Source organism: Lissotriton helveticus, chromosome 9, assembly GCF_964261635.1.
Source record: "Lissotriton helveticus chromosome 9, aLisHel1.1, whole genome shotgun sequence".
NCBI classification, from domain to species: Eukaryota; Metazoa; Chordata; class Amphibia; order Caudata; family Salamandridae; genus Lissotriton; species Lissotriton helveticus.
The window spans coordinates 1,154,207,175-1,154,234,142 of record NC_136070.1 but is presented as its reverse complement, the minus strand read 5'-3'; the positions used below and the strand labels follow the sequence as shown (position 1 = coordinate 1,154,234,142).

Below are 26,968 nucleotides of genomic sequence, written 5' to 3'. Positions count from 1 at the left end.
ACACCATGGCATTCAAGTAACCACCAGAAGGTGTTAATGCTTATTCCACCAGATTTTGACTTTAGCGCTGGCGATAGGCGTGCCAGTTGCAGACATTTGCGATGGTGTAACCTGGACGTCCCTCCACACTTTTGAAAAGCATTTTAGTTTTGACTCTGAAGTGAGCAGGTAAGGTCACTTTGCTCTTGCTCACTCAGTGCTTCAAGATTTCTTGGAATACCCTCCTAGTGGTAGGACTGCTTGGAGAACCTATTCAATAGGAGAGGAATCTGTAAGTGGAATTATTATTATTTTTTTAAGTTTCTTTCCTTCGGTAATGCACTTTCTGGTAGATACTGTTTCTACCTGCAGATTGGCCACTGACCAACCCACCTCTCCATTGTATGGCTGGTTATACCATATGTTCACTTGATGTGGCTTCAACATACTACAGAAAACTACACATACCCTATGGACGTTAGTGTTATCTGGTTGCATCGAAGGTTTGATAAAAAGGAATGGATGGTAACTGACGTCATCACCCCAACTTTATGGCTCCAGTGACATCATGATGCGTTCTGTGCAGCGCTGAGGTGGAACCGGCACTCCCTACGAGCATGGGAGAGCTATGGAAGACATTGGATCCAGACTGGCACCTGGGATATTCATAAGATGAGGAATCTGCAGGTAGTTATAATATTCCCAGAAGGAGCATTACCAAATGTAAGTAACTTTTTCATCAGAAGTATACCAATTTTACCATGTTGAGAGGAGGTGCACAAGCCCTTTACCACTGGTTAGCACTGGCAAAGTTCACATCATTGTACACCCAGCAACAATAGAGTTCAGGAAAAAGGCAAATACATTTGGGGTTACCTTACAGGAAGGGAAAATTTACAACAGATGAATTAGTGCAAGATTTGCTTGGAAGAGTGAAGTCCATTGAAACAGGCGTGTGCAGTAACCCCCATATATGGCAGAGATGGTAGTGAGGATGGTACTAGTGAATTAGTTGATTGTATTATTAAGCATAAAAACTAAACACTCTGCATGCAATGTGCCTTTAATAAACAGCAAGTTAGGACAGGGCAATACGGTTTAGAAAATCATAATGGTAACAATAAAACTAAACCAGCAACTTCCACTTCCAGTATTGTTTATAGGGGTCACATGTCAGCTCACAAATTTTTAAGATGATTGAGGTTGTCATCAAACCTATTTTTCCTAATATTAAAGGTAAGGTAATCACTAAATTATCGAGCCATGCAATGTTTTTTTTGGTACAGGTAGCAAAGCTTCCACCGGGTTTCAGTTTGAGTCAGAGGAATACCAAATTAATAAAGCAACCTGTTGGATTTGAGAAGTTAGACGTGACTACTCTGCAGTGTACAGTGATATCTGCATGGCTAGGAGGCATATCGTGAAATAGGGTAAATTTGACTATATATCACTCTAGTTAGTGAATACAGATCTCAGAGATGGCTTGATTACCATAAAATACAGAACCTTCCCTCCTTCTCAATCTCCAATACGCATTAAGTGTTATCCACAGGGTATATCTGAGTAAACTCAATATGGAATACAGAATGACCTCTTGTCAACGTAGTACTTTATCCCTAGATGCTAATCACACAGCCCACCCCAGTACGCCTGCTTTCAGTTCTGGGCGATAATTGAATGTCGATCATCAAACCAGCTTATCTAAGCAGCCTGTTTCCAGCAACTCTGCTCCTAGTAAACAAGGTGTTCCTAGCTCTAGTCCAGCTTCGTCCTGCTTAGCGGGAACCTCTCAGCCTACAAAATGCCAGAGCAATAGTCTTAAAAATACTCACAATAAAGAAAACATCCAAGGACCTACACCAGTGCAGCTCGAGCAAGTCTATTCCATCTTTAGACCAGCCTCTAAGACTCTAGAAGCAGCCAATTATACGCGAGAAGATGGGCTGCCTAGAGGAACTAACTCCTATAGGAAGTCAAGGACAATCCAGAGCACTCCAAATCTTCTCTCGTAGTCTAATCAGGTCCTTCCTCTGCATGCAATACCCTCATATTGAAGCAGTCATTACCAAATAACCTAGCTCAAGATCAGAAGACAGTTGAGGGAACCAACCCTGGAACTATCGAAGCCAACTTGCTAGGTGTCCAGCACGTCCAACCAGGTTATCAGCCACTCTTGATGGTGGTGACTGGACCTAACATTCCCTCCCAACAACTAACAGCAAAGGCCGGGCGCCCAACCAACAGTCTAACCATCAGTCCTTGGGGACCCCACTTTACTTCAGTCAACAATGCAAGTCCTACTCCTCACTGTTACTGTAAAGTTTCAAGCTTCTACTGCTTCCAACATGCCGCCTAGTAGGCGACCTTGAGTCTGACAGTCCCACTGAAGTCTGTGCAACCTTATCTTTATAATAAAATACAAACCGCAGGGGCAATTTGCTATGATCAGCAGGGGTACAATGCTACGCATGGCACAAAAACCTCCGTCTCTAAGGCATATCAAGTCTTCAGACATGCATTTAGTCACTTTTAGAAGCCATTTACCATCCAGCGGGGAAGAAGCCACAGTTATTACCTGGGCACCTCACCTGGGCAATGCCTGTGGTCACGGAGCAGGTGTGAGCGGACAAGCTGGTGTTCACAAATTGGGGTACTGAGATCTCCCGTCATGAGGTTGAAGCCTAGCCCCAATTTTTAGCACCTTATTGTTTAGGTACAGGCCTTTCTCTATTATCGCATCCAGGAAGTCAGGGCAAACAATTCCAGGAAATCAGGGCAAACAAAACCCAACTATGAGGTTAGATGCCCACAAGCAAATCCAGTCAACGCCTGTTCTTAGAGGGACTCGGAGTCAGTTGGTGTCAAATACAAAACTGCCAAGGCACCTATTTCGATGGCCGTGATGATTCCAAATGGCCACAAACTCAACCATATCACGGTACAACTGATTTTCCATGCCAGAGATACATCGGTAAACTCGCCATGCATGTTACGTGTTGAAGTGATGAACTATTAATACTACGTCTATTTACAGTGTGAAGTTTCTAATGCGATTTTACGTACTACTGAGACACATCAATATTATTATTCAGTAGTGAACATATATTTTTTCTGGAACTATTCCCATTTACACGGCCATATAACGGATGAATTTCATCTTGAGGCCTTTTTACTCTTTGACAGCCCTGAAGAAGTTGTGGTATGATATAATACTGACGAAACACGTGTTGGCTGTATCAAGTAACAAAACTGAAGAAACATGGATCAATGTTGAACTATAGTAATGAATCTGAAATTTGCTGTAAAAGAATTGGATACTGATTGACCCGGACTGAATACTCTGGATTAAAAGTGGACAACTAGAACACTTGTGTTTAAGAACATCATTTAACTTTGGACTTTTTGTGTGCTTCAATTGGAATTTTGGTACAGTTTGTGTTCCCTTCTTTGAAGGGCTATTTTGGGGTTGTATTGGTAACTGGCCCTTCCTTTCCTAGTAGCACCACCAATATCGTATCTACTCTCCCCTATATACATTGCAGAGCGCCTTTAGCTGGTGTTACACTTGGCTGCCAGTTACCCTGCTAACAGAAGCAAATGGGCGTAGGAGGTTCTGACACAGCAACCGCCTAGTCAACTGGAACCCAAAGGAGAGTTTCTCAATCTGTGCATGGAATATTGAGGGCTTATCAAGTACAATTGAGGATGGGCACTTTTTAGACTACATTAAGTCCTTTCGTCTGGTAATACTTTAAGAAACCTGGGCCCTGGAGGCTTTTGAACGCCAAGCATTTTTGGGATTCAGCAAACCAGCAATCAAAACGTACATGTTAGGCCGCCCAGCTGGGGGTCTCGCCATCTACATAGTGTCTGAAATTGAAGCCAAAATAGGAGAGATCAACATTGATCATCACAACCTGCAGACCGTCAAACTCAGGGAATGCTTGCCAACTAGTGTTTTTCCTTTGTTGATTATAAATGCCTGCACCCATCCCTCGCTTGCCAAGAAAAAATAAACTATAGACAGTGAGATGTAATTGCAAAAAAATGCTGGTAAAGCTCCTGGCCCAGATTAGATTCCATCAGCTTTAATAAAATCATATGTTACGTTCGTTCGATAACTTTATTTCGGCCTCAAAAGACCATAAAAGTTCATAAAAGTACATACAATACAGATAATAAGATAATAAATATAACCACATTTAAAATAACTTTTGCATAGAATATATAAAATTAAAATGCTATATATACACCTTAAGACAGAATTAAACACGAAATCCATTATCGAACGTTTCATTAATTACAATACATAGTAAAAGCATAATAGACGCTGGCATCAATTTCCAGTTTCCTACGCCTGATCCACATCGCGTTAAGAAAACGCGAAACTGCAAACACAATGGGGGGGTGCGTATCGTATTTCAAAGCTCTAAAAGCATTTAGGCATTGACGGAAACCCAATACGAGCCTCTTACATGGTGAATGTAGCAAATAACATGATACACACATGGCTAGCACCTGATTGGGAGCTGAGATTGTCCCCGCAGACCTTTTGAATATAATAAATCAGAGTGCAAAGGGACTACTTTGCTTGAGTTTGCTGAGGTTCAATTGGTAACATGACCAAGCCCTTACAGGTTAACTGGGGAGTCTGGTTGGGTTGCGTCTTTGCTCCATCTTTATTTACTTTATTCAATAAAGCTTTGTGAGCTGACTAAAACATTGTACTAATGATATGCCTGTTTTGGGTAGACAAAAGGTTTTTACACTTCGCTGACACCCTAGTAACTAATTACTCACACCCTTGTGGGAATAAATGAATCGGTTAAATCGCGTACAGACCTACTGCAATGCTCAGGCATTAATTATCAATCAAGCAATGGCCAAATTTATGGTCTCCAACCACCATCAATAAATTAGGGGGAAACTCATTTTGAATAACCTGCACTGTAAAGTGTTTCCTTCTTTTAATATTTGGGTTTTAGTGTAGTGGGCTAGTCAGATATCCAAGATTAACATCACAAAGCGATCGAGCTGTTATTAGTTTTGCAAATGGTGGGTAGAGCTGTTTTACCTTCCATAGCAGTTTATAAAGTTCAAGTTCTCTCTTCAGTATTTTATGGGAGTCAAATATGAAGGTTGTACAACACCGAACAATTTTATATAACAGAAAAAAAGTTTTTGAAATCCTAATATTAGTGCATACCATGAATTGGGCTTATATCCACTTGATGTTTTATTGTGTTCAAAATCTTTTCTATATTGGGTGCGCCTCTGGATTAATAAAGATGCAGAAGCCTTTAGAAATGCACAACGTGATATTCTATCCGTACGATGTTCAGGCATGTTGGGCTAGTTTAAGTTTGTTTGCAGACATTTGGCTAGTTTCAGCCTCGATTGGGTCTGGAGTGGACCAGAAGGTATAAATTCCCAAGCGGTCTGCTAGTCAAATCTTTTTTGGTTCGCTTGAAACAACCTATTTTGTAATCAGGCTGTTTAGGTAGGATGACTGAAACTTATCTTACTTTCAAGAATTAACCAATATGTAAAACATATTTGGACTGTTCAGAACCACAATATGTAAAAACACTTAGGGAGATATGTACAAGGAAGTGGCGGAGCACGGCATTAGACTCCTCCGCTACTTCTGAAACGCAAGGCTGCACCATATTTACAAGAATTTGGTGCAGCCTTGCAGCCTTGCGTTGCCCCCTGCGATGGCAACTTAGCCCCAATGCAGGCACCCTTTCACCAAATGCAAGGGTGTCTGTGTGCAGGAAGGCGTCCCTTCCTGCACATAAATAATCCTAAAATGCAATTCTGTCACTTTCATGTGTGCTGCTCCATGCAGCACACATGGAAAGTGACAAAATGGCATTTCTTTTAAACGTCTGTTTATGTACAGGAAGGGACACCTTCCTGTACATGGCATTTTGCTTTTCCATGTGTGCTGCACAAGGCAGCACACATGGAAAAAGCAAAAACGAGGAGAACAAATGCATTTCTCCTCGTTTTGCCAATTTAAGACCAGGATTTACCTGGTCTTAATTTTGGCGATGCCTCCTTTGTATGCCACCCTAGTACACAGGGGGCAGCGTCAAAATGAATGGGTGTTGCTGTGGAACGCCCACCGCAACACCCACTGCCCACCCCTTTTACGCTAACCATAGCGTGAAAGCGGGCCTTATAGACAAGGCAGCGTTAAACCACGTTAAATGGTTTAACGCTTCCTTGTACATAAGGCGCAGCCCCTACTGCCACCAGAACGTCTGTAAAAGTGACTTTGTGGTGGCAATAGGGGCTTGTACATATGCCCCCTGATTCTTCAATTCCAAATTGGTACCCTGCCCTACTCACTCGGTCTTGGATTAATAATAGAACCTCCAATGGCAGCTCTCCATTGTGAACAGGTTGCTGAGACCAAAGGCCATTTCCTTTATTTCCCTCTTATATACAACATATCGGAAAAGATGCCTCTTTCAAAATATATTTTGTCATGTTCATCTTGCTGCTGTAAAGCTGTGGTTCTTAATCTGTGGTCCAGGGACTCGTGGGAATCTGTAACTCCTAATCCGAGGGTCCTAGACGGTTTAGAAAATTAAATAATACGAACCAATTAAGTGTATATAAATAAAGACTTAGAATTAAAAAATTTAAATTTTCCTTAGATGTGAAGAAATTGGAAGTTGTAGGCTAAAAATTAAGTTGTCATCTTTAGATTGATTCGCAGGAGCAGTGCAAGTGCATCAACCAGAATACAGTATGACTGATGGGTGGCCGTTGAATTTAGAAAAGATCCAACCTTAACATTTTAAAATAAAATGTAGATTTTTTTTTATATTTGTGAATTAAATAAAATATTTTAGCATTTGTGTATTTGTTTGATGAATGCTAGTTTCTGTATTGTTGTGCATTTCAAATCAAATTGCATAGGCCGGGGTCCTCTTCTTCAAGTATTGCCTCAGCGGGGGTGCCACATTCTGTAGGGATCCCCTGGTTCCTGGTATGATTAAATGGGGGTCCACAGAGGTCAGCAGGTTAAGAACCGCTGCTGAAGAGGCTTTATTGATAAATTATTTGTGGACAGCCGCGGTCTGTAGTGGGAGTACCTGCCAGGCGATGACGTGCGGATGGGGACGGGCAGTGTGGGGGGTAGTAATCTATGGCTTATGGAGGTTTAGAGGTAAGTACATATAAATAAATCAAACAAATTTAGTTGTGTGCGCTGCATCCCCAAATGCAATGCAGTGCGTGCAACGAAATTTGTTTTATTTATTTATATGTTTACTTACCTGTAAACCTCCATAATCCATAGATTACCACCCCCCACCCTGCCCCTCCCCATCTACACGTCACCGCCCGGCAGGTACTCCCCTACGGACCGCAGCTGTTTGTGGACTATAGCTCACTGATAGGGCATTAAATAAATTCTTACTACAAGTGATTGGGTAGTATATCTTTTTTGTTCAACATGCTCATATCAAATTACCCTCCATTTTCCATTGTTATGGGAGCTAGAACATTCTTTAGAAAAAAAAGGATTACATAACTGTAGAAAGACAAGGCAGTTAGGTCCATATTTCTACTTTGATTTATTTAATTTTCCTGTTATTCAGTGCATCTTTGGTAAGGTTACCTAAGCAAGTCATAACGAGATTCCTACTACGTGTTTGTCTGGTGATATGCAGCTCAGTACTATATTATGGAAATAAGTAGTTAGTCCCTTGTGCAGCTTAAGAGATGATCCCAGAGTGGTATCTCTCTAAAGATTTTGATTCCAGATTTGATTTGTATCAGAGCGATAGTGCCATATTAAAGTTATTTAACTCTTTTATTTGACTCGTTCCTTCGTTATGTACATGCAACCTATTTGCTTCTATTGACCCCTTACCGGTATTTGATTTTGATTGCTTACTTACCATTTTATTTTATTTGCAAAACCAGCAGCATGTTATATTATGTTATTTGACATTTGTTATGCGCATATATCACCCGTAGGTCTCATAGCGCTATCACGTGCAGGAACCGGGAGAACAGCAAAAAGAAAAACTGCCAGGGGGGGAGGAACTCAGAATAGCAGGGTTTTGAGGGATCCGCGGAATTTCTTATGGTCAGTTTCCGTATGGAAGTGCAAGGGCAGCGTGTTCCATATCGTAGAGGCGATTTTGGAGAATGATCTGCAGCCATTGCTGACGGTGCGGATATTTGGTGTGGTTAGATATTGTTTGCTGGCAGATGAAGGTTTCTTATTGGTTGATATTTTATTAGTTTCTGTGCTAGATATTGAGGTCCTGTTCTGTTTATAGTTTTGTGTATCAGGCAGAATATTTTAAAGGTGATCTTCTTTTTGATGGGAAGCCAATGAAGGGTCTTCAGACTGGGGGCCGAGGGCGAGTGAGGGGGGAGTTTTAGGACCAGTCTGGCCTCTGTGTTCTGCAAAACCTAGAGTTTTGTCAGGTGTGTTTCATTTATGGATGCTAACAGGGCATTGCCATAGTGCAGACGGCTTATAAATAATCCCTGCACTAAAGGCATGTGTAAGGACAATGGGATCCATTTAAAGATTTTCCTAAGGCTACGCATTAGCCCGCAGCATGTGCGTACTACATGGTTGATGTGATCAGACATTGAGAGTTTGTTGTCTATTATCACTCCAAGATTGTGGGCTGCTGTTTTAGGTAAAGGGCAGGGGCCTAAGGTGGCTGGCCACCAGTCATTGGTCCATAACTGTTGTGCCTTACCGAAGAGTAATATCTCTGTTTTACCAGTGTTAAGTTGGAGGTGATTATTTGTCATCCAGTCATTGATGTCTGCCATACATTGCTTTAATGTAAGTTTCTTGAAGGTGGGAACTGGTCCAAGGGTGATTAGTAGTTGGCTGTCGTCCGCATACCATACTGTATCAAAGCTCCATGCTTAGATTATTTTGGCTAAGGGAGATAGATACAAATTAAAAAGAGTGGGGCTTAGTATGGAACCCTGGGGATCACCCTTGTCAATGAGATGGCTACTGGAGGTGAAGGCTCCTCTTTGGACTTTGGATGTTCGGTCTGTAACGTAGCTCCTGAGACAGTTCAGTGCTGGGCCCTCGACAGTAAGCTCCCACTGGGGGCACAAGAGGATGCTATGGGAGATGGCGTCGAAAGCTGCCAACAAGTCTAGTAGGACCAAGATGGCAGATTGTCTGGCTTCAAGAGAGAGTCTGTTGTTATCGATTATCTCCAGTAGTGCCGTTTCGGTGCTGTGGAAGGCCCGGAGCCCGGACTGAGAGAGGTCCAACAGGTTGTTGCTCTCTAGGTGTTTAGATAGTTGATTGTTTACCAGTGCTTCCAGGACTTTTCCAAAAAGGGGTAGGAGGGAAATTGGTCAGTAGTTATTGTGCTGTTTGGGATTTTTGTTGGGCTTTTTTAAGATGGGTCCTACTGTGGCCTCTTTCCAAATTGATGGCATGGTGGACAGAGATAGCGAGTTATTAAATTGTTTGGTCAGTCTAGGCGAAAGGGCTAGTCCAATTTTGGATATAATCTGGGTGGAAGCTGGCTCTGTGGGGTAGCCAGATTTAATCCTTGTGAGTGTTGCTAGAACTCAGTGACTGAGCGGAATTCTCTAAGAAGGCTGGAATGTGGGGGAGAAATGCTCTGGTTTCTCTCTGTAGGTGGTGTTCCCATTGGCAGTGGGAAGGAACTATGGATGACATTAATTTTGTTCACAAAAAAGACTGAAAGAGAGTCAACACACTCCTGTGAGGAGGTCTGCGTAGGTTGACAAGAGGGGTGTTGGTAAATTCTTTCAGGATCCTATAGAGTTCTTTTTGTTAGTTGGATGCCTGGTTGATTCTATTCCCTAAGTAATTTTTTTTGGCTACAGCTATGTGGTCCATATAGTGCTGGTGTATTGTTTTATAGTCCTGTTTGTCTGTGGCGCTTTTTGTATGTCTCCATCCACGTTCTGCCTTTCCGGCAGCTAGCTTGTCACTTTTCAGGTCTGGTGTAAACCAGGGGGAGACTTGATGACGGCACTTGGCTTGTTTTACCAGGGCGATTTTGTCAAGGGTTGAGGTGATAGCTTGCTCGAGCGATTTGGCCGCCTCATTGGGGAGATCTAATTCGGATTGAGGAAGGAGGGCAAAATGAGTGGAAAAGGAGTCTAAGTTCATTTTATTCCAGGTCCTGCTTTGCCGTGTTTCTTTCAAGGGTTTTGTCGGGTAGGTATGCCGAGTATTTGACATTTTAGGACATGGTGATCAGACCATAGGATTGGGACTTTTAGTATGTGACAAATTCTTGTGATAAGGCGAAAAATCTATTGTTTTGATAGAATCTGAACATTAATTTGTCTTTTTTCATTTTCAAGTAACCATAACAGTTGCTTACTTAATGCCTTTATCCCTGATTTATGGATGCACTGCTTCGTCCACCCCACCCAAAGGAATGGTGATCCGGCAATGCCTACTAATCATAGGCTTGTATTACTGCTATAAGTAGTGGCAAAAGAGTATGCGCCTCGGTTTAATTTCCTTATTAATATATCAAAGCCATGTTTTGCCCAAAAAAATGAAATGATCAATAATATTTCTGTGTTGCTGTACTTGTTTTTCACAGGCTTTCATAAGTAAATCTTTACTCTGTCTCTGCTTCATGTATTCTAAGGCTGCATTTGATAGCGTTAAACAGGCTTGTAAATGGCAAAAGCTCATTCAATTACTTTGCAAGTACACATGGGTTAGCACAGGATACTCCAACCTTTACTATGCTACTATTGTTAAATGAAGATCATCCCACACTACGAATAATATTAGTGTTGTAATAGAAACCACATCAGACAAGATTACGTTAGTAGCCACCTTACGCAAGATTATTGTTAGAAATGCGGTCTCTCTTTGTCAGTGGTATGCACCCTGTCCAAGTAGGGAACCTCACTCTAGTCAGGGTAAGTAAGTTACACACTAAGACTAACCTGTGCTCACCCTCTTGGTAGCTTGGCAAAGCAGCCAGGCTTATCCCCAGAGGCAGTGTGCAAAGTATTTGTACACGCACACACAGTAACACAGTGAAAAGACCACAAAAGTACTCCACACCAGTTCAGTAAAACAGCCAATATTTCTCTTAGTAAAACAAGACCAAAATGACAAAAATCCAACATACACAAATAAGGTTAGGAAGTTTTCAATATTGAATTAAGTTCTAGTTCTTAGAAAACAATAGCTCTGACTGGGGCCATCTGGTCGCGCTTGACCGGGACAGATCCACAAGTTCAGTCCGACTGCGAGGGAACACGGGCCGATACAGGAGTCACGCAGACCCCAGTACAGAACCTTGGATGGGTCAAAAATCAAGATGATGCGAGGGACAGGTGAGGTGTAGCGAAAGCAGGTGATTCGTCGGTTTCATTACTGCTGTGCAGGGTCGTTGGCACATTGGCACTCGGGAATGGTCCATAGCAAGTCATTTGTCGGTTCCTGGAGGTGCTGCAGGGTCATTGAGCTGCTAATGCCCAGGGACGATGTGAAGCGCAGGGGAGGTGATTCTTCGGTTGCAGGTTAGATACCGCTGTTCCTTAATGCTGTCCAGTGTTGATGGTGAAGTCAGCAGACAATCTGCGAGACCTTGGTTTTATGGTGGCGAGGTCAAACCCCTGGGCCACAGCTGCGGCATCAGAGTTGGAGCAGTGCATCACGGACGTCGATGGCATGTGCTCATGCCTCCCGCAGTGGCTGTTCTTTGTGGCACTGCGGCATCATCAAAGCCTGCATTGTAAGTCGTGGTCGTTGGATTGAGTGGGGACCACAACTTTGGTGCAGGCAGCAGCATAGTGTCAGAATTGTAGACAGGCAACGGTTCCGGAGTTGCTTGGTGTTGGTTTCTTCTTGTAGCACGGAAATTCACTTCGAAGCGTCCAGGTACTGGAGTGGGCACCACTTGGCAGGTAGGGCTCTCGGCAGATGAGCCCAGGTGCTGCAAGTCTTTGATGGCCCTGAAACTTCCTACAGAAGGCAAGCTCACCTCAAGCCCTTGGAGAAACGTTCGAAAGCAGGATGTAGAGAGCAAAGTCCCGTCCTCTCACTCCCAGGACAGAAGTAACAGGCAGCAGGACAGCATAGCAAAGCAGACAGCAAAGTGTCAGTCACTCCTGGAAACTCAATAAATTTTCTTCCTGGCAGAATGTCCTCAGTCCAAAAGTGTTCCAGGTATATGGTGTCAGAGGTCTAATACATATGCCCATTCTAATCTTTGAAGTAGGGAGACTTCAAGGAAAGGACTGTGTGGTGCACAAAACCCTCCCCTTCTTGGCCCTGGCTCCAGACACACTATAGGGAGAGGAGACTTCTTTATGTGGGGACAGGCACAGCCCTATACAGGTGCAAGTGTCAGCTCCTCTCACCACTCTAGGTCGGGAAGGATCATCAGCCTGGTGATGGGCCATCAAGTTATGCAGGGCACATCTAAGCTCCCTTTGTGTGTGACTGTCTAGAGTGAATTCACTAAGCCCAACTGTCATCCTACCAAGACATGTATTCTAGGGACAGGCAAAGGCACAGAATGGTTATGGTTGAAAATGCCGACTTTCTAAAAGTGGAGTTTTCAGACCCGCTGTCTAAAAAACAACTTCACTAAAATATGCATTTTAAATTGTGAGTACAGTAACACCAAACTCGAATTTTCTGTCTACTCCCAATTGGAAGATACACTGGTACGATGTTACCAGGCAGCTCCAATGCTAACCTATGAGAGAGATAGATCTTGCTGTATTGAACAATGAAGTTAGGAGTTTTTCACTAGCAGGACATGTAAACCTCACAAGTATATGTCCTGCCTCTTGAGTACACTGCACACTGGCCTTCCTTAGGGGTGCCTTACATGTACTTAAAGGGAAGGTTTGGGCATGGCACTTTCCAGGTCGAAATGGTAGTTTAAAACTGCACACACAGGTTTTGTGGGGCAGCTTGTGTGGGTGGCACAATCAGTGCTGCAGGCCCACTTGTGGCATTTCAGGTATAAACCCTGGGCACCCATGGTGCACTGTACTAGGGACTTACTAGTACATCAAATACACCAATCATGGAGAAACAAATTTCCATCAGGTTTTAGACACAGAGCACTTGCACTTTAGCTCTGGTCAGCAGTGGTAAAGTGCCCAAAGTCAGAAGCAAAAAGACAGGAGAAAGCATGACAAAAGATGCCAGGTCTAACAATTATGAACACCAGACCAGGGTTGAAAGCCTAATGTGAAAATACCTTGTTCATTTAGAATGCCTCTTCAAGGGTAATAAATACCAGTCATAGCTGGCAGCACGGTAATAATATCAGTAATGTGTCCCCACTACTGCTTGATGCATCACTCAATTATCAACTTGAGATATAGTTTGGAAATTATAAGTTCTGAAAATGTGCACATTTTTGTTTCAAAAACACACTTTTCAAATTTGGTACACATATATTAATTGAACAAAAGCTTCTAATTTAGTTGGCTGGGTTGCAAAGTTGAGAGCTACTTAGAAGGAGCTGGAGAGCTACCAGTAATTCATGAGCTACTCGTTGGAGAAGTCTGGTTTAGAATAAACTTAGCAAACAGTTTTCAAATTTCAGACGTGATGTTTACTAACAAACACCTCAACCAGGTATATATTCTTGCACCTCCTTTTTTGTCGTACATACTATAGACCTTGAACGGGAAATGGGTGAGATCAGGGCTTTTCTACAGAAACTTGTATGCCCCAGGGTCCATTGTTTCAGTACATTGACAAAACCTCCATCCTCGACTGAATCATCAATTGCCTTCTGAGGACTTTAAATACCTCTATTGACTAATCACCTAGCTAACTAAGGAGTAGAAATGAGCTTGGGGAAACCAATGTCATTATATTTGGGCATAAGCAGCAGAAATATAGTTCCCGGTTACCTAACAACTCTAGGGTGATGCAAATATAACTGTTTGGGCTCATGGTTCAAGAATTGCAGTAGATGTAAAACACACCTCATTGCAATGAAAAAAAAATCTGTCACTTAGGTTCAATAGTTAGTCTACCAGCTACCTCTGTCCAATTGCAGGCTCACATAGCGTTGAAGCTAAAATGTCAGTCTTTGGCTACAAAAGCCAAACATCCTAAGTATATGTTTCAGAGCATGGTAATTCCATCTCACTTGTTAAAAGGTGCTAATAACCTCCTCCCTAAAAAACTGTGAACATTCTGGGTAGAATTTTTTGAACAAATCTTGAAGTAACTACAGAACTGAAACTTATTTACATTTTTATGTGGTGCATAATTTAAAACTGTACTGTGTTCTCACTGTGCATCCAGTGTGAAAATGTAATGTCTTCTATTGCACTATGTAAGAACTAAGCAATATGTCGGAGGTGGATCCCCACCTTTTGACTCTCGTCGCACTTAGCTAATAATACGCAACATTTTTTTCTATCCAGTTTTTGAAAAAATAAATCTTTATATTCCAATGTTTTCTGTTCAACAATCAATGTTTATAGTCAAAGTTTATAGTTTACCAGTGTTGCTCCATCATATTCACATTGGATACTTTCGATTTGTAAAATTATTGGAATTTCTCGTAATGCATAAAGAAAATTCTCTTGTGTGAAAATCCTCATCTCCTTGCCCAATGCATTTCGGGTCGGTGACCCTTCTTCAGGGGTATTCAAATAGAGAATCTAAAACATGAAATTAATTTTGTGGTCAGATCAAGACAGGCCTTAATGCTATTTATAAACAACAGCGGGGCATATTATCAAGGGGGTTTATCTCCGCTTTTTTGGCTTTAAGAGCCAAGAAAGCGGAGATAAAATTATCTCCCTATTACCTAGCTGTCGCTAACACCAGTTAGAGACAGCTAGTAGGAGATAGCGACCATCTTGGGCCCCACTTTGCATGTCAGTGATATTTATCACTAATGACATGCAAAGTGGGCGTGCCAAGATGTTAGCGACTGGAAACAGTCGCTAACATCGCTATCTCCTATTACCAACTTTTGGAGATATTCGCGCTAAGCGCGAATATCTCCAAAAACTAACACCTGCCCTGAGCAGTTCTTAGCCATGTTATTCAATGGGAGGTGGATAACATGGCTAAGAGCATTAGCTCGGTAATGCATGAATATCGCTGACTTTTCAGCGATATTCATGCATTGCTTATCGCATTTGCGATAAACCTTGATAATAGCAAGGTTTATCTGCGATAATTTCTGACGATGCTTAGCGTTAAAAAATTCGTTGCTAAGCATCGTTAGCGATAAATATCGCTTAACGTTGGTAATATGCCCCAGTATGCTTAAAATAATGTCCAAAGATGATGTCATGCAAGTTTACGATATGTCTACCAACCGATGTGAGCGCTGAAAGTTGTTGTTGATGATCAACCGTTTGTCAAGACGACTTTCAACTAGTGATCGATATTTAAATTGACTGTGATTGAATATCAACACAACAATCTGCTGAAAGAACCCTTTGTGCGCCACCACCTACTAAAAAGTTAAAAATCCAAACATAGCGTGTGTTGTACTTTGCAGTAATCTTGTGCCCCTGCTCCTTGTGGTTTAAATGTATGTGTCCCAGATGTTGCTTCTACATAAAGCATTCAAAGAAATTAAATGTGCACCCCATGTTGTAATCACATCAGTTAGTTATTACTTACTGTCCATGTGTCTCGGAAAAGGGTGGACCAAGAGTGCGAAAAGAGAATTGTTTGTTTGCTCGATGATGAGAGAAGAGTGGAGTGGAGAAGCGTGGCTCAATGGTTAGAGCGGCAGACCCTGATGCAGAGGTCTGGCCCGGGACCAGGGTTCAATTCCCGCCTCGGCGGCTCTTGGACTCAATTTCCCCGGACCTGATCATTCTCGCCTCGGTGCCTAGTCTAATCATGGGTCCCACTCTGTGACTCTGGGCAATAGCTTGCTTAATCTCCACAACGGCCCCCGCAGCGCTGTGGATGCCTGGCTTCACCTTGGGGGTGCCCAGGAGTGGACATTTCACAGGATGGGTTCCACAGCGGTATGAATACAGCGCTACGAGGCCTCCGGGTAGAAGTGCGCTATATAAATACAATACATTTACATTTACATGATCAGCGGGGTATGTGAACAAATGGACGACTGACGTGAGGCGCGTCCACGCGTTTTGGGTGTTAGTTCCTCCCTCTTAAAGTGATATTACTAAAAGGTGATGATGTGTGTTCCTGGAGATAATCTATTAACCTCAAAAGCAATATCATACACAAGGTTTGCTGGGGGGGGGTTGTTTCTTCCATAACCTGAGTCAAAATCTACAAGTGACCCATTTTGCGGAAGTCTATGAACAAAATCAATGATAAAGATGAGTACTACTTAGAGATATGGCTAAACAGCTAATTAATGTCCAATGTCAAAACATACAGGTGAACAAATACAAATATTACAAAAAGTAATGTCTACTCGGACCCAAAAACAGTTTTACTCTTTTATTAATTTGAAAAAGGGATTTTTTTTTATTTACCTTTGCATTATGTTTTTGAGAAAGCTCAAACCTTTGAATTTCTCAAAGTCAGATGACTGGGAAGAAAAACTAGTAATACTGTTAAGAGGGTGTTTTATTTATTCAATATGTGTCAACTGTAAAAATTTATAAAATTCTATTTTGAATTAAAAAATTTGAATTTTTAAAAAACAATTGAATTTTGGATTTCCTTGTATGATCTTTCAAGGTTTTGTTAGTTGCTTACTCTCTAAGACTAGTCACAGTCCTGAAAAGGTGCATTCGTTCTTGGCTTTGTTGTGCACTGGATTTTGATTCTCTTCCTCATTTCCCTTATTCTGTGTTACATTTGTCCTTTATTACCACTTATCTCTTGAAGTAGCATTATCTCTGCCATTGATAACTTGTTATTTCCTATGTTGGTGTTTGTTTCTATTTGATATGTAATGGTTGTTATTGTTAGCTCATTTGAAAGCGGCAGTGTCTCCTACTTTGTTGACGGAATGTTTAAACGTCAGATTCATTATCTAATTTTGTGCAACTGTGTCGATCTTGTTTGTTTGATATGCATTAAATAGTGGCTAATGAGTTACAGAAACCACTTCCGACCTTTACGGTTTCTCTATTGGTTGAATACACGTTGAGTTTCATTCTCTTCAGCAATTTCATATCATGAGCACTTACCACCACTTGACCTATGCTGCGTTTGGCAAAATAATATATTTAGATTCTGAGACCCTGATTTAGCTACAGACCCTGCTACTCTCTTCATTCCTTCTTTTCATCAAGTCTCTTGGAAGTCATTTATTACTCCTTTTGATTTTTAAGGATCTCCGCTTGAATCTGAAACTGCCACCAGAATCAGTGGCTCTGATTGGTTTAGTTTATTGGATCTTGCTGGATTTCTTTTGGAGATTCAAGAATTCTTATTAATTTGTAAATGTTGGTGACTCAATCAAAGATCTAGGTAGAGATTTGTGGATATACACAATCCACCAATGGAATCCGTAAATGGAAAGGCCTTAGGGTGTGTATTTTTAGCAAAAAGGTTAGAAACAGAAGAATTTCAGCAAAGGTGGATTTTTAGTGCTTTTTAGGATAGGATTGCCCTAAAGCAGAGATTGTTTGCCTGTCTGTTTGATTCCTCTGGGCCTTGGCGTTTATAATTTTGAGTTTAAGAGTGCTCTGAGTATGCTGTATGGACTTTAGCTGGCCCTAACAAATAGAACACTCAGATTCGTAGTGATTTGGGTTGTTCCATTGATATATTAGGGATTTTCTGTAGTCCCGTCTGTGGATATCGCTAAGGGATTTGAAGGTACCATTGGAATTGCCGGGGAGACAGCTGGGTAATTACAGTTTTAGAAAGATGATGCCCCATGGTATCATGTTTGATTACCAGTGTGATTGTGACATTTAAGATCAAATAGTAAAGTATGGTTTGATGCTTTGGCAGTCTGACGTCAGAGACCCTGGTGGTGTTTTTTGTTGGATTTTGATAACTGTCCCACTAATATCAATAGTCATCTGAGGAATGGGCAGGGGTTTGATTGAAGCAAAGAGTAGTGGAGTGTGCTGCTACTGTAAAGATATGGACAATGGGTTCCTGTAAAATTAAAGCAATTCCTTGGCACTCTGCCTTGGTGCTTGAGATGATTTCTTGTTTAAAGATGGATCATAGGTTTTGGCCATAGAGGAAGCTAATGATGCACCACGAGCTACATGATGGACTCAACCACTTATGTATACCGTGTTTCTTAAAGAACTCCTTCAATAAATGGCACATTAATTGTGATGAACCATTGAAATGTGTATTTTAGACCCATGCTTCAGCAGTTTAAAGAGCTGAATTTCTCTAATTCAAAGCATGATCATCCAATATTGCATGTATTTGAATGGGAACAATGTTAGTAAATGGATAATCACTATATGATAATGAGCATTGTACAGAAGGCTACATATATGCCTGTTAAACAATAAGTATTATAAACCTTGCATTGAACATTACAAAAATGTCATTGTATTCATGTTTACCACAGTATGGTCAACATACTATAGACAGTTTGCCTAGTCCTTACTCATTTATCTAAAATTAAGCAATGTTTACCCAGATGACAGTGCACAGATCTCTTCAGTGTCCAAGTATCTCCAATTAAGTATGTGTGTTCATTCAGTCTTACAATCATATCATACATGCCCCGAGTAGATCAAACCGGGCATATTGCTGTTCTCGGTCATCTGCTATTATTCAGAGTTACCATTTACTTACATGCAAATGTGTCCACTTTCACAGAGGACTGTGCTTTTGATGGAAAGCCAACAACTGTTTTATTATGCCACTTTTATTCATCCAGGCTGGACTCAGGACATTGCATGACATCGGACCAGAAATACGGCGAGCTATATCATGTGACTTACAAAATGATGAGCATGATGAACATAACCAAGATGAAGATGAAGATATATTCAGAGTAATATACAAATTTTATTTTGTGTTTGACGGTATTGTCTATTTTGACATTTACAACCTTTAATTCTCCTGTAAAGATCGACTTCAGATTTGATAGTACTGAATTTCTTCTCCACCACTGAGCAGAACCACTAGAACATAATATAAGGGACCAAAAACAGCTTTGGACTCTGCCATCTTGAGTTCTTTGGACTTTTTTTCATAGTGGAACTATCATTGGATCTTTTTTCTCAAAACGTCTGTTTTGTCAATCTATAACTACAATTTTCAGGCTGTGTTTTCAGTAAGATGGTAAAAGGGGAGAACCTTAGGACAGTCTAGACTTATGTTCTGTGTACCAGTCAGATAGGACTCCATAGATTATAGGCTTTGTAAGTAACACATTTGTGCCATTGTTTAGCATTTCAGAGAGCGGAGAATTTCTCAGCCTGCTTGACCCACTCCTATTCCATGCTTCTTCTGGTTATAGTTTTTGCCCGTTGTCAGCGGGGGCTTGTAGGGAATCTTTTGACAGGCTATGATGAGGGAGTTAAGTTACAGTCTTGATTTGAGTTGTGATTGAACTCGCACACTGCCTAAGAAGTAGGATGTGAATGTATGTGAAATATTTGAGTCTGGTAAAATGACAAACAATATAGTTAAAGAAATAAACATCTTACATATGTAAATTAAGTTAGAGCAAACAAACTGACAAACAAATGTAGAAAAGGGCAAATGGATAAAATCGGTTCTATTCAGGAATATCTAACAATTTAGCAGTATTGCTACAAATGGGTTAAATATTAACAATATTTGTGTCTTCCAGGAAGACTAAAAATAGGCTTTTTAGGATAGGATTGCCCTAAACTAGAAGGTAAATAACCTTTCCCCTTTGCAAATGGGTTGCCACCTTCTTTGAGGAGTCAGTAACAAATCAATAATTTGCGGCTGAAATTTTGTTGGCAAACCATTGATACACCGCATTCCAACCCACAATTTGGAGAGGACACCCTAAACACACCACTTCCTAATTGGAATTTATTAGGCATTTTTAATTCCATTTTGTTGATTATGTAAGCACTTGCTGAATATCGAGATACGTTAAGTACATACTGAAAAGCCATTTAGCGGTCTAAAACACTGTGATTTATGGAATCACAGGCTTTGCAACCGCTAAGTGGCTTCATACATCTGCCCCAATGCCCCTGTCACTGAAGGGCACATCTCCCTGTGTGTCGAGTCATTGATAATATTTTAGTAACACAAGTCCCACTACGGGCATGGCTCTCGCTCACCAATCTGCCTTTCCTTCAGTGTATCTGCCAAATTTGCAGGTGCACTAACAGCATATAGATCCCCGCCAGAGGAAGTGGTCATATGTTGACGTGGTGGGCTGGAGGGTCCACCAGAAAGGGTTACATGACCTCCCCATCACAAAGGTCGTTCGGAGAGGCTATGTTTCAATAGGCAAGTGTGATATTTCCCTACCCCAAAATAACCTCTATGACATTGTTTTATTAAACTGGTTCCCTGTTTCAGCCTAAATGTGTAATTGAATGTCAATTCAACTTTTCAAGGTAAAGTATAAAATACAGTATCTCTTATAACTTTGAAAGTAAAAGATGTTCGAAAACCATTTTCCGATCTGCGCATCTTGATGAAATTACACAATTTTGCAAAATACAAACTTTATAACTATTGCAAGACGGAAAAAACTAATCTATGATTAGATATAATTATTAGGAGATACACAGCTTCAGGCACGACTTCCAGCTATCATTGTGGCACAAAGGGATGTTTTACACATTTCCGGCTCGAGAAATCAAACACGTAGGTGGTTGAATAAATGTGGCCCAGTACTCTTACAGCTAACGTATACTGTGCTAGTTAGCAAATTTTCTCCTCCAGACACAGAGAAAATAAGAAGCTTCATAATTTTGTGAAAAAACTGTTCACTTCTGATGCAACACCACTATCTATGAGAGTAGATAATGCAGCTATTGTGGGGCAATTTGACAGAGGTCAATGGAACAAAATGTCGACTGTTCCTTGGCCAGCGCTGTAGGGACGCAGAGCCTCTGCTCACTTATATCAGAGACGCCATTAATCATGTGATCTAGGTGGATGTGGATCAATCAATCAATCAATACAATTTGTAGAGCGCTCTTCATACCCACAAGGGTTCCAAGGCGCTGGGGGAGGGTGTAGGGGGGGTGCTGTTGCTACTGGTCGAACAGCCAGGTCTTGAGTTGTCTCCTAAAGGTTAGAAGGTCTTCGGTTTGTCGTAGGGTGAGGGGGAGGGTGTTCCAGGTTGTGGGGGCGCGGTGGGAGAAGGATCTGCCTCCGGCTGTGGCACTACGGATGCGTGGGACGGTGGCCAGGGAGAGGTCTGCGGAGCGGAATTTCCTGGATGTAGATGATTTTGCAGTGAGAAGGCTTTACGTGGCACTTGTCTCAGGCATCATGCTTGGCTTCAGCGTTCGAGTCTGAAATCTCATGCCCTACAAAAGAATGTATGTCCTCCTGTTTCAGGGACACTGCGCCCTATTGGGAAGCCACCGTATACATATTAGCACTAAAACAAGGAGTGAAAACTGTATTGCAAATTGCATGTATCAAAGCTGTGGAATTTGAGAATGACAGTACTGTCCTGTCCTACACAGAGGGTGGGGTTGGGGAGTCTGTGGGCAGCCATAGCAGGTTCAGCTGCTAGAATGTCGCTTATTACTACTGATTTGTATATTAGTTATTTTTTTAGGGATTGTTTATGGTGCTTCATGTTGCCTTTCAATAACTATAGAATACTGAGAGGCAAGGAAATACAGGATTATTTTGGAAGAGGGAAAGTATCTACCTTTTTAGTGGGTTTATCAACCATGTCCGATATTTTTTGGCACAAGCAGCAAGTGATTTTTTGAAAAACATTTCAATCCACAATTAGAAAATGCAAAATCTGAAGCAAATTTTGCCAGTTTTCAATGGTTTTGCATCTGACTGACAATAATTAAAAAAATAAGAGGAATGCAGCTGAAATATCATACAGCACATATAGATATCAATTTTCACTGGGAGTACTGCGAAAGGTGTGTGCATTCCTCCCTGAGAAGGCCAGGAACTACATGTGTGGACAAGCACATTAAGGTTTGCAGAGTGTTTTTTTTCTTTTTACCATTGGCCACCTAAGTTGCTGAATTCTTTCAGCAGGTATGGTAGTATTTGTTAGTTAAAGTACTGTAGGTGATATAGCAGGTGAACGATTATGCAGGCTGTAGGGAAGTCAGCGGAAGACTTCCACAGTGAGAGTCTAGGGGATCATATTGTTTTAGACCTGTGATGAGTCATGTGGCTGCATCTAAGACATTCTTCAATAGAGCCTGATTGGATTCAGTGTCAGTGAGGCTGGCTAACAGGGCATTGCCATTGTCCTAGTGCTAAACACCGAGGGCCCGATTCACAGAACTAACTTAAGACAAAATCCTAAAGTTACTATCATTTTGTTATTCACAGAAGGCACTTACTCATTTTGGTATTCACAGAAGGCACTTACTCATTTCGGTATTCACAGACGTTGGGAGTCCTAACTTTAGGACTCCTAAATGCCTTCTGTGAATACCGAAAGTCTTAAAATTAGGATTTTTCTCAACTTTACTACTACTAAACTGAGAAAAATCCTAATTTTAAGACTTTCGGTATTCTCAGAAGGCATTTAGGAGTCCTAACTTTACTACTACTGAATTGAGAAAAATCCTAATTTTAAGACTTTCGGTATTCACAGAAGGCATTTAGGAGTCCTAAAGTTAGGACTTCTAAATTTTGTGAATACCAAAATGAGTAAGTGTCTTCTGTGAATACCAAAATGAGTAAGTGCCTTCTGTGAATACGAAAATGATGTAAGTTTAGGATTTTGTCTTAAGTTAGTTCTGTGAATCGGGCCCCTAGCTCTTATTTACCAGCCCCTTACGCCACCCGTACGTCACTTTTCCCAAGTTAAGAATTACGCAAGGGGCTTGTAAATAAGCCTATTAGGGCATATATAATGGTTAAAAAGGTGGCTTATGAAATTAAATTTACTATTTTTAGCTCGTACCATTCTATGTGGGTTCTTTTCAGTGTCCCAGTTCTCTCTTGTCTTCTCATCCTGAATTCCAGGTGGCACATGCATGCCCTGCTGTTAAATCTCAGATTCCACCTGACCAGCATCAGGGATGCCTCTCAGACTCCATTCAGGTCTTGCAGGAGATAGTGCACAATATCCAGTGGTGGGAGACAAATGCTAACCTCACCCGTGGCACACCTCTCCCCCTCCCTCACCCAGAGCTCTCCATGGTGACAGACGCATTACTGCTGGGCTGGATGGGGTGGGGGGGGCTTTACAATTAGGGAGAGGTGAAAATCATAGACTTCTGGTCTCCAATGGAGAGATGGCTCCAAATCCATCAGCTGGCGCTTCTGGAAATTATGTCTGTCCCTGAAAGCTTTCTTCTATCCTTGAGAGAAAGGCTGATGCAGGTTCTTACAGAAAACATTACCACCATGTGGTATGACAACAAGCAGGGCACAAAGGGATTCTAGAACCTATTTCAAGAAGTGCTACACAGCTAGAGGTGGCTGGATCAGAAGACAATATTCTTAGTTACCAACCATTTGGCAGGGTCTTTGAATGACAGAGCGGCGGAACTGAGCAGGCTTCTTCTGGTAAGCCCTAAGTGGCGTCTTCATCCTGAGAAGGCATAGAATGTCTTTAAGTAGTTGGGTATGCCCTGCCTATATCTATTCGCCACAGTCAAAAACGCAGTGCAAGCAATTCTGCGCACTGTAGTTTCCTCTAAGGCTCTTATTAAAAGACACATGTAAGCTGAAATGGAAGGAAGGGCTCCTGTATGCATTTCCACCATTACCTTTCCAGGCTCCAGTTCTGAAGAAGGGCACGTCAGAAATGGCTCAAGTCATTCTTATCGCCCCGGACAGTGCCTGGGGAAAGTGGTACCCGAAGTTCCTGAGCCTGTGCGTTTGCTCTCCGATCTGACTTACGGTTTGGGAGAACCTCCTGTCTTAGTCAAAGGGCGGGGTTTCCAGTCTGGGTTTTCACAACCTGCACCTCCATATGTGAAGATAGAGCAGTGATAGCTAAATGCATTTTACTTGGCAACTGAGGTGGTGGATGTCTTCCTCGCTGCCAGATGCCTTTCCACAAAGTTTATCTATGCTGGGCCACATGTTTTGCCTGGTGTGGTGCCTAAAATACTTAACCCTCACAAGCAAATACTTCAGATTTTCTTTTAGTGTATTCTTTTGTTATTCCTGCAATGCCTTGTGGTGGGCACAGTGAAGAGTTATTTTTTAGCAGTGTTCTCCTTTCTGTATTTCCCTCACCACCTGTAGTTGTCTAAGTCAGTGGTTCTTAACATGTGGCCTGGGGACCCCAGTGAGTATGCGACTCTTACTCAGAGGATCTGTACACTGGTAAAAAAAATGAAATAATATTACAAGATTAATAAAATGTATACAAATAAGGAATCAAAATGTAAAATTGAAAATTTTAAAACATTAAGGTATAAGTGGCGCCGGCCTTCGGTTAGGTCCTTTGCAAAAAGGCCAAACAACCCAACTCTAAAGATGCTAGAGGACCCCCTCAAAGGCCTACATCGTGGATGTTGCTGATATAGATAAGGACAACCCCTCATTGAGGAAGCCACACACAAATGATGATGATGCTTGAGATTCCTTTGAGGACTGCTAGCCACAGTCTCTCTTCCACGCAAGTCACGTCAATTTCCAGTTAGCAGTCAAAGCCTTCCATTTTAGACCTTCAGAGCAAGCAATGATCCTCCAGAGCTGACATACCCTAACTCACGTAATTGGGCTCCATCTGTGCATATCTCCAAGTTCACCCATTGTAGGTTCACTTATTCCTTGAGAAATTACACCTTGCTTGGCGTGCCTTTGCCCATCAATCTCTGAGCAGATGTACGTCTCTTGTGAGGTTGGATTTGCCCTTCTGAACCACTTGTAGTTTAATGGCCAGGACCCTGACAGAGGTGCTGACAACATGCTTTAGGGTCACCAGAACCGGGTCCTGACTATCTCGTTCCTTTTATTTGTCTTTTACAAGCCCACAAGAGGAATATAGCAAACCCAGATGTGAACAATCTGGATTTTAGCAGAGGCTTGGCTCAACATGATTTAGTTCTTCTCAAGCTTTGGTGACTTGAATCCCAGTGGTAAAGAACAAGCAACATTTATACATCGGTAGTACTCATTCTATAAATGGCATCAGCTCCCCAGAGACAGCCTCATAATTGTCCTGTGGCTTCAGGCAAAGAACACCAAAGAAATGGAAACAGAAAATAGGGGACAGGAACAGATGTGTCTGAAAGAATTGATGGTTAGTATGAACCTGCAAGAAAGAACGTATGTGAGAAGAAAGTAGCACACTGAACCAATAAGAAACACTCTTGAAAGCAAGGAAGAGGCCATATTGCATCATGTTGGGTAGGCCCGTAGGGATGAAATATAAACCACAGCCGAGAGAATAACCTCATGTACCTAGCAAGCAAATGTCAGGCAGGCAACTGAATTTTGCTGCTTAGTAAAGGAGATCAGGAGTTGATCAAGAGGAAGTATTCGCTCTAGAAAGGTATTGTTTCAGACAATCAGTGACACACAAGAGGATTTAGAAAGGGAGTAAAAATACAGGACCATGCAGGAAATCTTGGCCCGGCTGAGGCGTACATTTCCCCAGCTACAGAAAAATATAGAAAACAATGGCCAGACACCTGATGCCTACAAAACTTTTGCAAGAGACAAGCACAATGAGAGACATGAGCTGAAGAGAGAGAATCCTCATTTGAAGAGAAGAATGAGGATAACTCGACAAGAAGGAATGGATAGCCATTCCAGGAAGAATTATGTTTATATCAAATTCTTGAGGGGAAGGTGTTCAACATCTACTGAGTGGTAAACATTGATCGAGTTGTATGATGGCACTTACAAAAAGCCTTCAAACTGAACCTCACTTAAGAGTTAAGAGAGTGAACAATGCGATCTATGACCCTCCTTCATGGACCAGCTTGTCTTGTTCTTGGAGCCCAGGATCAAGTCCGAAGCAAACTCCAGAAGATTTGGCCATTGCGGACATCCTCAAAGATTCTCCAAGATGCCCTTTCTAATGGCTATAATATTGAACTACAGAATGACTGAGATTCAAACAACGTTCATTGTTGTCCATATGGGCAAATTGTGCTGTGAATGCATCCTTCTATTTTCCCCCAGGTAAGGTCAGATCTTTATTTGTCTTAAAACGGGATCATATTTTGAATAAGCTCTTCCTTTCCGGCAGAACAACCCTTTAAATTTCTGGTTGACAAAAGGCACTAAAGTCTTATCAAAATATGATAAAATAAATGCATTATTGATATATCATAGGAAAAATCTGCACTGTCTTCCAAGGTCGTGAGTGACATCACCCTAAATGCTGTACAGCTTGATTTCCAATGATTCAGATCATAGGTTCCAGATTTATTTTGAAAGCCTTATGTAGCACAAGTTATCCATAAACCATATTTACAACTCTAGAACTCCTTGTGCCCAAATCTCAGAAATCTCCCACATCTGCCAGTTTTCAGGAAACCGAGGATCAGGGGGCATATGTATCAAACGATTTTGTAGTCGCAAACGCTGCGATTCGCTAAAAACCAGAGTTTGTGAATACAAAATCTCTAAACGCGATGTATGAGACATTTTCGCATCGCATTATTAAGGAATCGTTATTTTTGCGATTCTCAATTTTGCGTAAGCATTTAAGGAATCGCAAATTGCGATTCTTTAAATGCAATGTAACAAGCACCCAAGTTGTGCGATTTCTCCTTAAGAAATCGCAAATTACCACCAACTTCAAGTTGGTGGTAATTTGCGATTTCTTGGAAAAATGCACTTTTTGGCATTTTTCAAAGTGCCATTTGGCGCACATACATGCCCTTAGGGCATGTATGTGCGCCATATGCGCACACATGCTCATTTCAGGGGTGCATCAGGGTGTCTTTATGACACCCTTGCACCCTTGAAATTATTCTCAATTTGCGATTC

General features: G+C 41.6%; 1 protein-coding gene across 2 annotated transcripts in view; it reads left to right on the top strand.

Moving 5' to 3' along the window:
- CACNA1D (calcium voltage-gated channel subunit alpha1 D) overlaps positions 1-26,968 on the top strand; it is a 1,365,963-nt gene that overhangs the window by 1,276,849 nt on the left and 62,146 nt on the right. For both annotated transcript variants that reach the window (XM_078661595.1, XM_078661596.1), the window contains one exon: positions 18,789-18,905. In XM_078661595.1, coding sequence (XP_078517721.1) covers positions 18,789-18,905 — 117 coding nt within the window. The remainder of the gene's footprint in view (positions 1-18,788; positions 18,906-26,968) is intronic.